General features: G+C 36.9%; 1 protein-coding gene across 3 annotated transcripts in view; it reads right to left on the bottom strand.

Moving 5' to 3' along the window:
- Positions 1-16,655, bottom strand: part of SLC39A12 (solute carrier family 39 member 12) — a 79,802-nt gene that overhangs the window by 43,656 nt on the left and 19,491 nt on the right. For all 3 annotated transcript variants that reach the window (XM_061125737.1, XM_061125738.1, XM_061125739.1), the window contains exons 4-5: positions 12,846-13,018; positions 7,555-7,726 (exon numbers count right to left, since the gene is read on the bottom strand). In XM_061125737.1, the coding sequence (XP_060981720.1) occupies positions 7,555-7,726; positions 12,846-13,018 (345 nt within the window). The remainder of the gene's footprint in view (positions 1-7,554; positions 7,727-12,845; positions 13,019-16,655) is intronic.

Here is a 16,655-nt window from a genome sequence, read left to right as displayed (position 1 = left end):
AAAGTCTGTTCTGTATTTCTGTGTCTCTTTTTCTGTTCTGCATATAGGGTTATCGTTATCACCTTTCTAAATTCCATATACATGTGTCAGTATGCTGTAATGTTCTTTATCTTTCTGGCTTACTTCACTCTGTATAAGGGGCTCCAGCTTCATCCATCTCATTAGGACTGGTTCAAATGAATTCTTTTTAATGGCTGAGTAATATTCCATGGTGTATATGTACCACAGCTTCCTTATCCATTCATCTGCTGATGGGCATCTAGGTTGCTTCCATGTCCTGGCTATTATAAACAGTGCTGCGATGAACATTGGGGTGCACGTGTCTCTTTCAGATCTGGTTTCCTCAGTGTGTATGCCCAGAAGTGGGATTGCTGGGTCGTATGGCAGTTCTATTTCCAGTTTTTTAAGAAATCTCCACCTCCTACCCTCAAAGAAAACAATTTCTCTTGCTTTAAACTACAAGCTTGGGACTTCCCTGGTGGTCCAATGGTTGAGAATCCGCCGTTCAGTGCAGGGGACACGGGTTCGATTGCTGGTCAGGGAACTAAGGTTCCACAAGCCACAGGGCAACTAGACAAGACAGCAAACTGTGACTGCTGAGCGCCGTGTACCTTAGAGCCCATGAACTGCAACTAGAGAAGGCCCCGCATGCTGCAACTAGAGAAAATTCTACACGCTACAATGAAGACCCAGTGCAGACAAAAAAATTAAAACTAAAAAACAAACTACAACCTTCACTGACAGGCAGTGGTAATATTTGTCATCTAACCACATTTAAACCTTTCGAAGGCAAGAAGCAATGGGACAGAAAGAGCGTACGGTCTGGGCCACTGTAGATCTGTATTTGCAGACAAAATGAGTACTTTCTTCCAAAAGGTCTCAAAATTATTTGTAATATCAAAAGTTTTTACTATTCTCTGTGACTAAAATGAGTGACTATTGGTAAAAACTAATCAATGAATGAATAAAGGGTGATAATATAAATTTGGACAGCCTAACTTTTCAATTATTACAATAATTTTTCTGACCCCTAAAATATATTCCATATTTCTAAGATTCTACATTTTCAAAAATATTCAGAAAGTACAGTTTTTCACAGTTATTCCAACAGAAACAAACATGTGGAAGGAGAGAAGAAATAAAAGAGTAGAGGAAGAAAGGAAAGAGAAAGATTAAAACAGAAAAAAATAGCTTTCAGAGTCAAGTGTACATTATTTGGATATAAACTATATTCAAACACCATTTTCCACTGGTTATAGATATTCAGGGAAAATACTCTGTTTCAACTTATTTAGAAATTACTAACTTGTTTGTAAACAATGAAGATAGGTCATTACCACATCAAACTATCATTTCCTTTTATAACTACAAATAAGTGACAAATTAAATTGAACAATTCAGTTATCATACTACTTAAAGCCCACTGAAGATTTTAAGAAACTACCCTCTTGAAGTTTGTTATAATTGAAGATGTTCCCTCTTCATCATTCTTGTACTTTTCTGGAACGTTGACTCTCGACAGCAGATCATGTTAATGACACTAGCTAGTAAGATGATAATAGGCATGTGATGTGAAGAGGACCATTATTAAATTATACGCTCTGCCATTAAACAGAGATTGAACGTTAAAACGAAGTTGGTAGCATGCTCAGAGCAGGCTAAAACTTTCACACTTTGATTTTTTTTCCCACTGTCACCACAACTCCCTTGCAGCTAAGCAATCTCTACAAATTGGTTGCTGTTCAGTGGATATACAGTTTCAGTTTTGCAAAATGAAACAGTTCTAGAGACCTGTTGCAGAGCCATGTGAAAATATTTAACACTACTAAGCTATACACTTAAAAGGATTGAGATGGTAAATGTTATGTACATTTTTACCACATTAAAAAAATAACAAGGGAGAATTCCCTGGTGGTCCAGTGGTGGAGACTCCTTGCTGCCAATGCATGGAACATGGGTTTGATGCCTGATAGGGGAACTAGGCTCCCATATGTCATGCAGTCAAAAATTAAAATAGTTCAGAATGATCATACAGCTACCTAAAGGTTTTATTTTGCTCTAATTTAATATCTATTTTATTTAAAAAAAAAATCCCTAGAGATAGTTCATCCAGTTTCACATCCTACTTTTCCACAAATAGACTCTAAGTGGGAACATGATTCTTCTCAACTAACCTGTAAATTAAAGACATTTGAAGTTTAATCTGAGCACCCAGCAGTCTAATCAAGTTCAAAGTTACCACACTTTTCTGGTAGGTACAACATATTACCAAATGTCAAGAACTCACAAGGACAAATTAGGGGTTGATGTTTCCTAGGCAAAAGGCAAAGTTTCAGGTTCTTCAATTCTTTTCCCTTTGTTCTGAGGGTGGCTTTGCTGTTGTTCAGTCACTAAGCCGAATCTGACTCTTCACAACCCCATGGACTGCAGCACATACGGCTCCTCTGTCCTCCACTATGTCCTGGAGTTTGCTCAGATTCATGTCCATTGGGTTGGCGATGCCATCCAACCATCTCATCCTCTGTCATCCCTTTCTCCTCCCGCCTTCAATCTTTCCCAGCATCCAGGTTTTTTCTAATGAGTCGGCTCTTTGTATCAGGTGGGCAAGTACTAGAGATTCAGCTTCGGCATCAGCCCTTCCAATGAATATTTGGGGTTGATTTCCTTTAGGATTGACTGGTTTGATCTCCTTGTAGTCCAAGGGACTCTCAAGAGTCTTCTCCAACGCCACAATTCGAAAGCATCAATTCTTTAGTGCTCAGCCTTCTTTATGGTCCAACTGTCACATCTGTAGATGACTACTGAGCTACAGTGTGGTTTTGGAAGACAAAGGATGTTCCATTCCTTGAGAGCTTGTAAAACTTTCTAGGTCTTCTATGAGTCAGATTTCACCTGCTCTCCTGTAGTAAGAACCATCTGAAAATCATAAAATCTCTGACTTTTGTTGCCACCAGACTCTGTAGACTTACTCTAGTTCCCTATATAGTGTCATGGTGTCTTGATTGGACTCAGATTCCTTATAAATGTTTCTCGTCCTTAAAACAGAACTGGACGTACTACCAATTATAATAAAATTTTAGTCAATTCCAAGCAGCTTCTTAGAATAGATCTGAAATGATTTCTACTCAGCTATAACATTCTTTCCTGGAAATTCAGTTGAAGACAGCTCTTAGAAGTTGAGTTTCAGCATACTGAACACTGTGTTCTTAATAACATCTTCCTGTGTCTTCCACTCTTTAACATCTTACATTCCTGCACTTTCAAAAGGCCAAGATCACAAGTCTTGAATTATTTAGCTGCTCATTTTTAATGAAGTTTTTTTTTCCTCTCAATGAATGTGAAGTCTTAAATATATAGGCCTGGCATGATGAGTCACTTGATGTAGAATCTATTATGAGTTAGAAATAAGGGCTGAACAATTTGGCTATGACGGGCATTGCAGACTATCTCAAAGAAAAAGAAAAGCAGTTCTGAAAAAAAAATGTAACATCCTCAGATCAAAGGTAATATTTTAAATATGGTTAACTGTCATATTTTTACTATTCATCATACCTGTTCTTAGGCCACCATTTTTTGGTCATTTTTCTGGTTTTGTTTTCCCAAACTCTCTCAACACAATTAAGTGAATGATTTCTCCACTGACTAAAGTCCCTTCTGGGATGAAGTTGTTTATGGATTCTCTATTCTGTCCAATTTTTAATCTAACAGTCCACATGCCATGTGTCCAGTTCTGCACAACATTTTATAACTACTTATGACTATAGTTTATTAAAAATAATAGGGTATTTTGGTAAGTGGTAAGAAAAACATTTTCTCACTCTGAGATCATTTTGATGGTCCTCATATTTATGTCTTCAAAAGATCTTTATGAAGAACTCAGGTAAATAAAATGGCATTTTTATTGCAAGAAAATAAATAAACTTCAGGTGTTTTAAATTTCTAGAACACACTTTTGTACATATTATCCCATTGAAATTTCACTGGTGTCCTGGAAGTCTTACAGTAAAGCTCATGTACTGTGATGATGCTATGGGTCACAGATGAGTGTGAATTCTTTTTCTTTTCTCTTTTGGCTATACCATGCCACTTGTGAGCTCTTAGTTTCCTGACTGGGGATTGAACTGACACCCTCTGCATTAGAAACATAGAGTCTTAACATCTGGACTGTCAGGGAAGTCCCAAGTGTGAATAGTGGTCCCTGCACTTCCTGGGGCTGCCACATTCAGGAGGCTCGTACCTCCCTGGCCTGGTCACTGCCAGCCCAGAGCAGCTTCTTTGGTTTACCCCAACATGCCTTCATTATTTCATGTGTGCCATGATGTGTGAAAGGATAGCAAGCCTTGTGGAATCACTGCTTTGCACGGTGCAGGGAAAGAGACAGGCTTGAGAAATATAGATTGTAGAAGATCGCAGAGCTGGCTGGGGACAGACAGCATGATTCAGTTCTGCATTTCTGATCCCAACACTGATGTTCTTTCTCTTACACTATGCTATTTCTCAACTATCAACTTTTTTTTTTTTGCAGAGATGTTCATAGTAAGTTTTTTCAAATAGCCAAAAACTGAAAATAATCCACTTTTTCAAAGGTGAATGGTTAAGCAAAATATAGTATATTCATACCAAAGAAGCAGTTCAGTTCATTTTCTCAGTCGTGTCCAACTCTTTGCGACCCCATGGACTGCAGCATGCCAGGTTTCCTTGTCTATCACCAACTCCTAGAGTTTGCTCAAACTCATGTCCATTGAGTCGGTGATGCCATCCAAACATCTCATCCTCTGTCGTCCCCTTTTCCTCCTACCTTCAATCTTTCCCAGCATCAGGGTCTTTTCCAATGAGTTAGTTCTTTGCATCAGGTGACCAAAGTATTGGAGATTCAGCTTCAGCATCAGTCCTTCCAATGAACATTCAGAACTGATTTCCTTTAGGATTGACTGGTTGGATCTCCTTGCTGTCCAAGGAACTCTCAAGAGTCTTCTCCAACACCACAGTTCAAAAGCATCAATTCTTCACTGTTAAGCCTTCTTTATGGTTCAACTGTCACATCCATACATGAATACTGAAAAAACCATAGCTTTGACTAGATGGTCCTTTGTTAGCAAAGTAATGTCTCTGCTTTTTAATATGCTATCTAGGTTGGTCATAGCTTTTCTTCCAAGGAGCAAGCATCTTTTATTTTCATGACTGCAATCACCATCTGCAGTGATTTTGGAGCCCCCAAATATAAAGTCTCTCACTGTTTCCATTGTTTCCCCATCTATTTGTCATGAAGTGATGGGACCGGATGCCATGATCTTCGTTTTTTGAATGTTGAGTCTTAAGCCAACTTTTTCACTCTCCTCTTTCACTTTCATCAAGAGGGTCTTTAGTTCCTCTTCACTTTCTGCCATAAGGGTGGTGCCATCTGTGTATCTGAGGTTATTGATATTTCTCCCAGCAATCATGATTCCAGCTTGTGATTCATCCAGCTAGGCATTTCACATGATGTACTCTGCATATAAGTTAAATAAGCAGGGTGACAATATAGTCTTGATGTACTCCTTTCCCAATTTAGAACCAGCTCGTTGTTCCATGTCTGGTTCTAACTGTTGCGTCTTGACTTGCATACAGATTTCTCAGGAGGCAGGTAATGTGGTCTGGTATTCCCATCTTAGGAATTGTCCACAGTTTGTTGTGATCCACACAGTCAACGGCTTTGGCGTAGTCAATGAAGCAGAAGTTTTTCTAGAATTATCTTGCTTTTTTCTATGATCCAACAGATGTTGGCAATTTGACCTCTCATTCCTCTGCCTTTTATTTTCTAAATTCAGCTTGAACATCTGGAAGTTCTCAGTTCATGTACTGTTGAAGCCTGATTTAGAGAATTTTGAACATTACTTTGCTAGCATGTGAGATGAGTGCAATTGTGCGGTAGTTTGAACATTCTTTGGCATTGCCTTTCTTTGGGGTAGGAATGAAAACTGACCTTTTCCAGTCCTGTGACCACTGCTGAGTTTTCCAAATTTGCTGACATATTGAGTACAGCATTTTCACACCATCATCTTTTAGGATTTGAAATAGCTCAACTGGAATTCCATCACCTCCACTAGCTTTGTTCATAGTGATGTTTCCTAAGGCCCACTTGACTTTGCATTCCAGGATGTCTGGCTCTAGGTGAGTGATCACACCCACCATCGTGGTTACCTGGGTCATTAATACCTATTTGCATAGTTCTTCTGTGTATTCTTGCCACCTTTTCTTAATCTCTTCTGCTTCTGTTAGGTCCATACTGTTTCTATCCTTTATTGTGCCCATCTTTGTGTGAAATATTCCCTTGGTATCTCTAATTGTCTTGAAGAAATCTCTAGTCTTTCCCATTCTATTGTTTTCCTCTATTTCTTTGCATTGATCGCTTAGGAAGGCTTTCTTATCTCTCCTTACTATTCTTTGGAACTCTGCATTCAGATGGGTATATCTTTCCTTTTCTCCTTTGCCTTTCACTTCTCTTCTTTTCTCAGCTATTTGTAAGGCTTCCTCAGACAACCATTTTGCCCTTTTGCATTTCTTTTTATTGGGGATAGTTTTGATCACTGCCTCCTGTACAATGTTACAAACCTCCTTCCATAGTTTTTCAGGCACTCTGTCTATCAGATCTAATCCTTTAAATCTATTTCTCACTTCCACTGTATAATCATAAGGGATTTGATTTAGGTCATACCTGAATGGTCTAGTGGTTTTCCCTACTTTCTTCAATTTAAGTCTGCTTTCGACAATAAGGAGTTCATGATCTGAGCAACAGTCAGCTCCAGGTCTTGTTTTTGCTGACTGTTATAGATTTTCTCCATCTTCAGCTACAAAAAATATAATCAGTCTGATTTCGGTATTGACCATCTGGTGATGTCCATGTATAGTCAACTCTTGTGTTGTTGGAAGAGGGTGTTTACTATGGCCAGTGTGTTCTGTTAGCAAAACTCTGTTAGCCTTTGCCCTGCTTCTACTCAGTAATAAAAAAAAAAACCAATTTATTAATACACAAAACAATCTAGATGGATTATAAGGAAATTTTGATGAGTGGAAAAATACCCTGAATCCCAAAAGAATACATACTGTATGATTTCATTTCTATAACAGTCTAGAAATGATAAAGCTATTCAACTATGGTCTGTGATTCAACTACGGTCTATGACTGAGTCAAAGATAGGGGATAGAATCGATTTATGTAAGTTAGCTACAAAATATAAAATATTCATTGAACTGTAGTATAGCATAGGTGGTTAAAAACAAGGACTATGGGACCAAATTACCTGCATTTGAATCCCAATTCTATCAATTACTAGCTATGTGTCTTTGGGCAAGTTATTTAACTTCCAGTTACCTAAGTTTCATCATCTCTAAAGTGAAGATAATAATAATTTATAGCTGGTAGCATTGTTGTAAGGACTCAATGAGCTGATCAAAGTAAAATGCTTAAAACAGTGCCTGGTGTATGGTATATATCCTCCTTCACCATCATGAATCCATTTAGCAGATTGTATGCATTGTGTGCATTGGCTTTCTGAGCAAAGAGCCAGGACTCACTCTCCAGCGTGGTGGGTGCCATCTTTGCTTGTTGGTTCTGGGGCAGCTGGCAAGAACAGCTGAGCAATTGCTGAATGATTCCTGGACTCATTTGCTTAAAGTCCTCCTTAGAAATGGGTGAACGCTTGTTCTGTAGAAATATGTTCACCAACTGCCCGGCAGAGAAGCAAGTCTGTAGGAGGCAGAACATACATTGTTACCAACCTCAGCACTGGACCAAATTCACCATCAACTACCATCCTGGAGGAATCAGGACTAAACTGGAAGGGTTCAAGTCAACACATTACTATGTGTGTTTCCTTGCAAACTTCTGACCATACATAATTCTCGAGGACTGTTTTTCATCTCTAATTAAAGCAGCTGTATCTCACTTTCATTCTGAGTATTGTGTGGTAGGAGTTTTGCAAACGTTTTTCTTTCCTGAAAGGAGATGCAGATTGTTTTACAATGTGCTAAATGGTGTTCTAACCAGCAGCCTAAGCAAGCCTTAAGACTCTTGTTGGGGGCATGGCTTTGTATTATTAATGAAGTTAAAACTTTATAGGATAAACAGGAGCTCTGGAGGAATAAGATCATTGCCTTTAATATTATCTGATTTAATAAGCCTGTGTCAGCAACATGAATTTTCAAAAGCAATAAAGGTAAAGGTAATATTTTAAAAAGTGGATGCTGTGTCAACTTGCTGGTGTGTAAGCACTAAATGATATGGTGACTTATATTCTTTGACAGCCCTTCACCACAAAAACAATTGAAATCATTGTTATTGCCTACAGATTTCACTAGTTTTTATCTACTTTTTCATATTGTATAGGGATATTTATGAAAGAAGTAGCTAAACAATAAATGAAACAGATCTCTAACAATTGCCTGAAAACATTTGTCCACTTCAGAAGTGCTAAGGGCTGACACTTTATGCATCAAAAATTACATTGAAAAGTTTTCATATGTGGATGAGAAGGGTGTGTAGTTTCACTAGCACAAATGAATGTCTTCTAGTGAAATAAGACCCCAATGCAAGAGCAGTGTGATCTGAGGTCACAGTAAGGTATCTTTAAAAAAAAATCAGTGATGTCCAAGGATTGGTTTGCCATGCTATAGAAAGTAGGGATTTTAAACAAAGACACATGGCTAATCAGAAAATGATGATGTTTGCTGGTTTTTCCCACATAAAAATCCTCTGGGATGATCCAAAGGGTTAAAAAGCTTTATCTTGATTGGGAGACATTTGGTTGCATGGAACAGAGCCACTTAAACTGCCAAACACCCAGAGGAAGATGTGTTAAGGTTACAGAGGATGTCTGACATGGGAAGGACAGGCACATTTTATGAGGAATTCAACTGGAAGCTGGAAAATGAAAACCAAAGATTTTTCTCTATTTCTTCAGGGCTCTGTATTTTCTCCTTTCTGTTTCCCCCTGCAGACATCTATTTCCCCTCACAGTCTGGCCTTTTCTCTTTAATAAACACATGGCCTTCTCTCTTTAATAAACACATGGCCTTCTCTCTTTAGTAAACACATGGCTTTCTCTCTTTAGTAAACACATGGCCAGGTACCTCCCTGGCAGTCCAGTGGTTAAGATTTCACCTCCCAGTGCAGGGGGTGTAGGTTCGATCCCTGCTCGGGGAGATCAGCTCCTATATGCCCCACAGGCAAAAACAAAAAACAGAAGCAATATTGTAACAAATTCAATAAAGACTTTAAAAGTGATCCACATCCAAAAAAATCTTAAAAAAAAATAAAAGGCCATATAAGCCTCAACCCATTCCATTTACCTGATGGCGAAGAGCCGACTCACTAGAAAAGATCCTGATGCTGGGAAAGCAAAAGGAGAAGAGGGAGGCAGAGGATGAAATGGCTGGATAGCATCACTGATTCAATGGACATGAATTTCAATGAAATTGAAATGGACATGCAATTCAATGGACACAAATTCATGAATGGACATGAACTTGGGCAAACTCTGGGAGATGGTGAGGGACAGGGAGGTCTGGGGTGCTGCAGTCCATGAGGTCGCAAAGAGTCAGACAGGACTTAGTGACTGAACAGCAACATTATTCATTGTAATAGTATGCTTGCAACTGCAAAACACTGTAAATAACTCATATGTTCATAAATAGAAGAAAGAATGAAGTATGCACACACAGTATACTAATATGGAGTTATAAATAATAAAGATTGCTGTGAACTGAAAAAAAAAAAAATTGGATTGAGTCTGCAAGTCCTGACAGATCTGATTGTCTCAGCAAGGCCATGGATGGGTTTTCTTGTTCCAATGTTATTTGATTCCATCAGTTTTGCCCCCAAGACAGGAAAGGACATCATACTGTTCAAATATGGCTGCTGGACTCAGCCCAGTGGGTGGGGAAGGCATTTCTCAGAAAGACTGGGCAAGAACTCCAAAATGTTTCTATTACAAGAAGCAACAACACAAAGCTAAACTTGTAATTTTTTCCCCTTTATCAAAATAATTTACACCAAAGACAATAGTCTCTTTTGCACTATTTATTAATCATGGAACAGAACCACATTATCATTAAAAATACTAGCAATGATGAAGGGAAACTAACCATAAACATCTTATAATGAATCCTTCATAATAAATATTCTTACTGAAAGATGCCTGACTGGGAAATAAAAGAGCGGAGAAATAGACATGAAGAGAATGTCATGCATCTCTCCCCAGTTCATTGTCAAGGAATTGAATAGTTTCCAGTTTTAGAACACCTTCTTGTAGAGTAAGGTTATTCTATTATAAGCTTCTATGCCCTTGATATTTACTTGCTATTCCTATACTATTTAGGTTACTATTGCATTACATTTCTTCTGAAATCACTAATACAAATGTCCTTAAAGGTGATTCATTATATCCTTTAAATTTTGGCAAACTATTTTTAATAAAGAAGAAAATAGAATTAAAATTAGATGATTCAGTCAATAACCTTTAAAATAGCTTTATTCTTTAAACTAAAACTTCAATATAATTGTACACTTGTGTTGATGTCATAAGACCTTTGTGGAAACTTTAAAAACACATTCTAAAGTGTCGCTTCCTGCATTTTAGTTTTGAGAATCACTTGGAGGGCTGGTTAAAAGATAGGGTGCTGGGCTCCACAATCAGAGTGTATAATTCAGTAGATTCTGGGGTGGGACCCGAGAATTCCCATTTCCTACAATGTCCCAGGTGCTGCTGATACTGCTGGCCCAGGGACAACACCTCAAGACTGACTGGTCCAAATAATACAGGCAGGATCTTCAGATCTAGTCTCTTACTTTAGGGTCCCCTCCAGAGTCACAAAGAAAGTGAATGTTGAAACAGATAATTGAGAAAGAAGAGGTTTTGTTTATCTTGCGTAGTCATCACAGAAGATGACAGTTACTGTTCTTAGAAAATGCATGGCTTAAGCAAGTAATCCCTAAATTTTAAGAAATAACCTTCATTCTTTATGCAAATAGGGTCTCCATCAGACAAATGAGTTCCCTTCCTAAGAAGAGCTGGCCCTGAAGGAATATTTAAGGAGAACTTACAAACAAGGATTAATACAGGCATCAACTTATTTCCTTCAGTGAATACACTGTGAGTTTAAAATAATCAGCTTTAATTGATGCCCTTACTATGTAGCCTAATTAATAGAAATTTACTTTTTAAAATATATCATAGCAAAAATAGGCAATACTACCCAATCATGTATTCATAACTTACAGGAACAACAGTCACTATTGTTAGAAATGTTTACAGAATTTTTCTCTTTCAATATACAGATTTGTGCCTAATAGGAATAATAACTTATCCAAGATACAAACAAAAAGTAGTTTTATTTCTTTAAATCAATATTTATTAAACAATAGCATGGTTGTTAAGAGCACAGAATATGCTCTGGGACAACGTATGCATATATCCTCAATTTCTGTGAACTTAATCAACTACTTATTAGTTCCATGACTCAATTTCCTCATTGGTAGGATGGAATCATTTAACCTAGCCTCATACGGCTGTTGTAATAACTAAATGAAGAAATTCAGGGGAAACTCTGCAGTGTCTAACACATAGTATTAATTTACTCATTAAATATAAGCCATTATCATGGAATATCAATTTTCCAAGATTTTAAATGATAAGAGCAGGGAAGGTTTCTATGTGTACCAGAGTCTGAAAAATGCTGAATTCAATAAGACTAAAGAATTTTATTTACTACAGGACCTCCCCAGGCGTGTTAATATGCTACAGTGCAATACATATCTCTATTTCCCAAACAGATTTGATGATAAGAATTTAAGAATTTTTAAGAATTATCACAGGACTTCCCTGGTAGTCTAGTAGTTAAGACTCTGCCCTTCCAATGGAGAGGGTGTGAGTTCAATCCCTCACTGGGGAACTAAGATCCCACATGCCATGAGGCAAGGCCAAAAAGAAAGAAGTATTATCTAGATTTCCCTGGTGGCCTAGTGGTTAAGAATCTGTCTGCGGATGCATGGGACACAGGTTTGATCCTTGGTCTGGGAACTAAGATCCCACATGCCACAGTGCAACTAGGCCTGTGGGCCACAACCACTGAATCTGCAGGCCCTAGAGCCAGTGCTCCCCAACAAGAGAAGCCACTGCAAGAAGAAGCCCGTGCGCCACGACAACAGAGTAACCCCTCCTCACTGCAACTAGAGAAAGCCCTAGTGCAGCAAAAAAGACCTAGCGCAGCCAAATAACAAACAAACAAGACAAAAACAAGTATTATCTAGTAGACTAATGAATGTACTTTGGAACACAACTTCAGGAAGTAAGAATAAGAATATATTTATAGGCCCATATACCACCTTTTCTCAAAAACCTTCTCAGTGCCACCTACTATACAAATATTTCTCTGTTGCTCACAATGCAAAGTAATCTCATCATAATCTAATCTAAATTTGAAGCATTCATTCATGATTGTTTTTATATGTCTATATCCACCCACTATCCTGGTAGCTCCATAGGAACTGTGCCTGTTTTTGTTCAATTCTTTACCCCTAGTGCACACAATGGTGACTGATAAATGGTCGCATGTTTACTGAATTATTCACGAATTCAGGATGAAGGAAAGAGTAATATATACCATTCTCCTAAATATTTTGGCCTCAAGTTTTAAATCTGCAGAGATATACTTGTTAAAGGAAAAATCCCTGACTACACTGTGGAAAATAGAATATTTTTACATTTAAGGAAATCTACATTACCCTTGAAGTTTTCTACAACACTTAGAGAATGTTCACAGTTGCTTCCTTTGACAGTACAATGGCACAAGAGGAATAATGACAATACCTGATCCCAGGAAATTGGACCATCTTCTGATTCTGGGTCCATGGATACAGATAGATTAGGGTAGTCTCCATCATGAACTGTTAGGCTGTTTTGTTTCCTTCTAAGCTGATGGATTTTATCTTTTCTGATACAGGTACTTTTAGTCCAGAGAGTGTTGAGGAGCTTGTCTAGTTCTAGAAATTTCATACAAAATTTGGTGTCAGAATAGACAAGCCAGTTTAAGAATAACCACAATTTCACATGGCCACAGCATAGATATGTTACTAAGTAAATTTCTAAGTTCTAATGAAAAGCCAAGAAATTATTCTGAATAAGAATGAAGAACATTTATACTTCACATGGATATTGATTCCCTCACAACATCTTGCCTAAGCTTTAGAGCTGAACCATGATGAAATGGGCCATTCCATCAATGGCATGCCTTCTGCTAAGTCAGCTAATGCTTTTTCTAGGTGTCCCCTATAAAAATGAAAACAAAGGATGAGACCGAATTAGTCCTTAGAAACTCTATTCCCTTTAAGCACCATACATCCTTAGTACATTAACTATGATTTTAAAGTAAAGTCAATCTAATGATATCCTCTTAAATGTTTAATGTGGAAAGAGATAGGTATTTTTTTATTTTTATTTTTCCATTCATTTTTATTAGTTGGAGGCTAATAAAAATTAGTTAGTTTTATTAGTTATTAGTTGGAGGCTAATTTCTTTACAATATTGTAGTGGTTTTTGCCATACATTGACATGAATCAGTCATGGATTTACATGTGTTCCCCATCCGGATCCCCCCTTCCGCCTCCCTCCCCATCCCATCCCTCTGGGTCTTCCCAGGGCACCAGCCCTGAGCACTTGTCTCATGCATCCAACCTGGGCTGGTGATCTGTTTCACCCTTGATAGTATACAAGTTTCAATGCTGTTCTCTCAGAACATCCCACCCTCACCTTCTCCCACAGAGTCTAAAAGTCTGTTCTGTACATCTGTGTCTCTTTTTCTGTTTTGCATATAGGGTTATCATTACTGTCTTTTTAAATTCCATATATATGTGTTAGTATACTGTATTGGTCTTTATATTTCTGGCTTCCTTCAGTCTGTATAATGGGCTCCAGTTTCATCCATCTCATTAGAACTGATGCAAACGAATTCTTTTTAATGGCTGAGTAATATTCCATTGTGTATATGTACCACAGCTTCCTTATCCATTCGTCTGTTGATGGGCATCTAGGTTGCTTCTATGTCCTGGCTATTATAAACAGTGCTGCGATGAACATTGGGGTACATGTGTCTCTTTCAGATCTGGTTTCCTCAGTGTGTATGCCCAGGAGTGGGATTGCTGGGTCATATGGCAGTTCTATTTCCAGTTTTTTAAGGAAAGAGATAGGTATTTAAAAGGAGCTGAGATTGCAGGGGCAAAATAGACCTCGTTTTCTAAGGCAGCTGTGGTATGGTTGTCAGTTTATAGATTGCAGCTTAGTTTCCCTAGCTACAATGTAGGCTTTTAAAAATTGACTGACACAGAGAATAGCTGAATAAATATAATGGTGAATTGCTTCAGATTTATTCATCTTCTTACTTATAAAAATATATTTCTGGTATTTTCTAAATGTTACCATCAGTATTAGGAAAATTACAAGCTAGAGTTGCTACAATATTTTATTTTAAATGGCCAGTTTAAAAAAAAAATTATGAGACCCGCAAAGTAATGGGAAAGTGGGACCCAGAGTTAGGGAAAAAAACAGTCAATAAATATGCCCCTGAGATTTCCCAGATGTTGGATTTAGCAGACAAAGACTTCAAAGCAGCAATCATCAGTATGTTCAAGGAACTAAAGAAAATAATATTTGAGAAATTAAAGGAATGTATAAGAACAGTAAACTAACCAATAGCAACTTTTAATCAGGAGATCAAAATTATATAAAGTCTAAATAGAAATTCTGGACTAGAAGAATAGAATAAGTGAAATGAAAAATTCACAGCAGCATATTGGGATGGCAGAAGAAACAATTACTGAATTGAAGATAAATTAATAGAAATAATCTACTCTGAAGAACAGAAAGAGAAAAAGAACTAGTCTCAGAGACCTATGGGAAACAGCAAATACACTGACCTATATGCAATGGCAGTCACTTGGAGAGGAGAGAGAGAAAGAAGTAGAAGAAAATATTGAAGAAAATAACAGGTAAAAACATTCTCAGTTTGATGTAAAACCTTGATAGACATGTTCAATAAGTTCATCAGACATCAAATAGGATAAATATGAAAAACAAGTCAAATACAAAAATATATCTTGAAAGTAGTAATGGAAAACTGACTCATCACATACAAAGGAGCATCAATACAATTAACAGTTAACTTATCATCTTAACAATGGAGGCCAGAAAGTAGTGGAATAAGATATTCAAAATACTGAGAGAAATAACTGTCAATTAAGAATTTAATGCCCAGCAAAACAACTCTTCAAAAACAAAGGTGAAATAAAATTATTCCCAGATAAACAATGAATGGTGAATTTATTGACAGCAGACCTGTCTTACAAGAAAGACTAAGTGAAGTTATTTAGACTAAAAAGAAATGACCAGAATGGTAAAGAGTCCACAGGAAGAAATGAAGAATACTAGAAATGTAAATATATGGATTAATATAAAAGACTATAATATATACTTTTTATCATATGTTCTCTAAACTCAATGAGGAAACACTACAAGGTTTTCTTTCAATGTCAAAAACATGATAAAGGTTCTTTCTCAAAATATCCACCATTTTTATATTGGGGTTATTAACTAGTATAATCAGGTAACAAAGAAAATAGAGACACAAGAATTGAAAAAGAAGAGGCAATCTATATCTATTTGGTGATGGTATAATTATATATCTGAAAACTCTAAATAATTAGGGCAAAAATAAAATGAAAGATTTAATCATGGAGTGAGTTACAAAATTAATCTAAAAAAGTCACTAACTTTCATATGGATAAAAAAAACCAGTTAGAAGTTGTAATGAAAGAGAGGATCCCAGTTGAGAGATACAAAAAGAAAGTTAAATGCCTAGGTATAAATGTACCAGGAAATGTCTAAAACCTGTGTGAGGGAAATGATAAAACACTCCACAAAATAGACATGTGAACATGAACAAATAGGAAGACATACTATAGGATTTAAAAATGTAACATCTTGTAAATATCATTTCTAAGTTATTTTGTAAATTTTTCACAATTAGAATGGTCTTATCACAAGGTTTTTATCCCCCAGAATTTAAGTTAGGTGATATCTGTCTATAAGAATGAACAAGCCAGGAAAACCCTGAAAAGAAGAGCAATGAAGAAGGCTAGATCTGCCAGAAATTAAAATATACTATAAAGCTGATACACATAAAACAGTACAGTCCTGGCACATTTCTCCAACAAAAAAAAATTGCCACAAAATATAGTGGAGGGGAAGGGCATGACACCTTGAAAAAAGCTTCAATGACATATTAACAATTCACATTTTATAGACCTTATTTAGATCCTCATTCAATTAAAAATGAAAATATTTTTTTAGAGCTGAAAAATATGAACATTATAGAATCATTCACTTTTTCAGTTGTGATACTGCTAATAGATGTTTTTTTTTTAAAAAAAAAAAAAAAGCCTTCTCTTCTAGAGATTCATACAGAAATACCAACAGGTTGATGATTTGCTTCAAAATAATCAAGTAATGAGCACTGAAGAATTGATGCTTTTGAACTGTGGTATTGGAGAAGACTCTTGAGAGTCCCTTGGACTGCAAGGAGATCAAATCAGTGAATTCTAAAGGAAATCAATCCTGAATATTCAT

This window comes from Dama dama, chromosome 23, assembly GCF_033118175.1.
Source record: "Dama dama isolate Ldn47 chromosome 23, ASM3311817v1, whole genome shotgun sequence".
Taxonomy (NCBI): domain Eukaryota; kingdom Metazoa; phylum Chordata; class Mammalia; order Artiodactyla; family Cervidae; genus Dama; species Dama dama.
The sequence above is the reverse complement of the archived record's forward strand: the minus strand, read 5'-3'. Positions and strand labels throughout refer to the sequence as shown.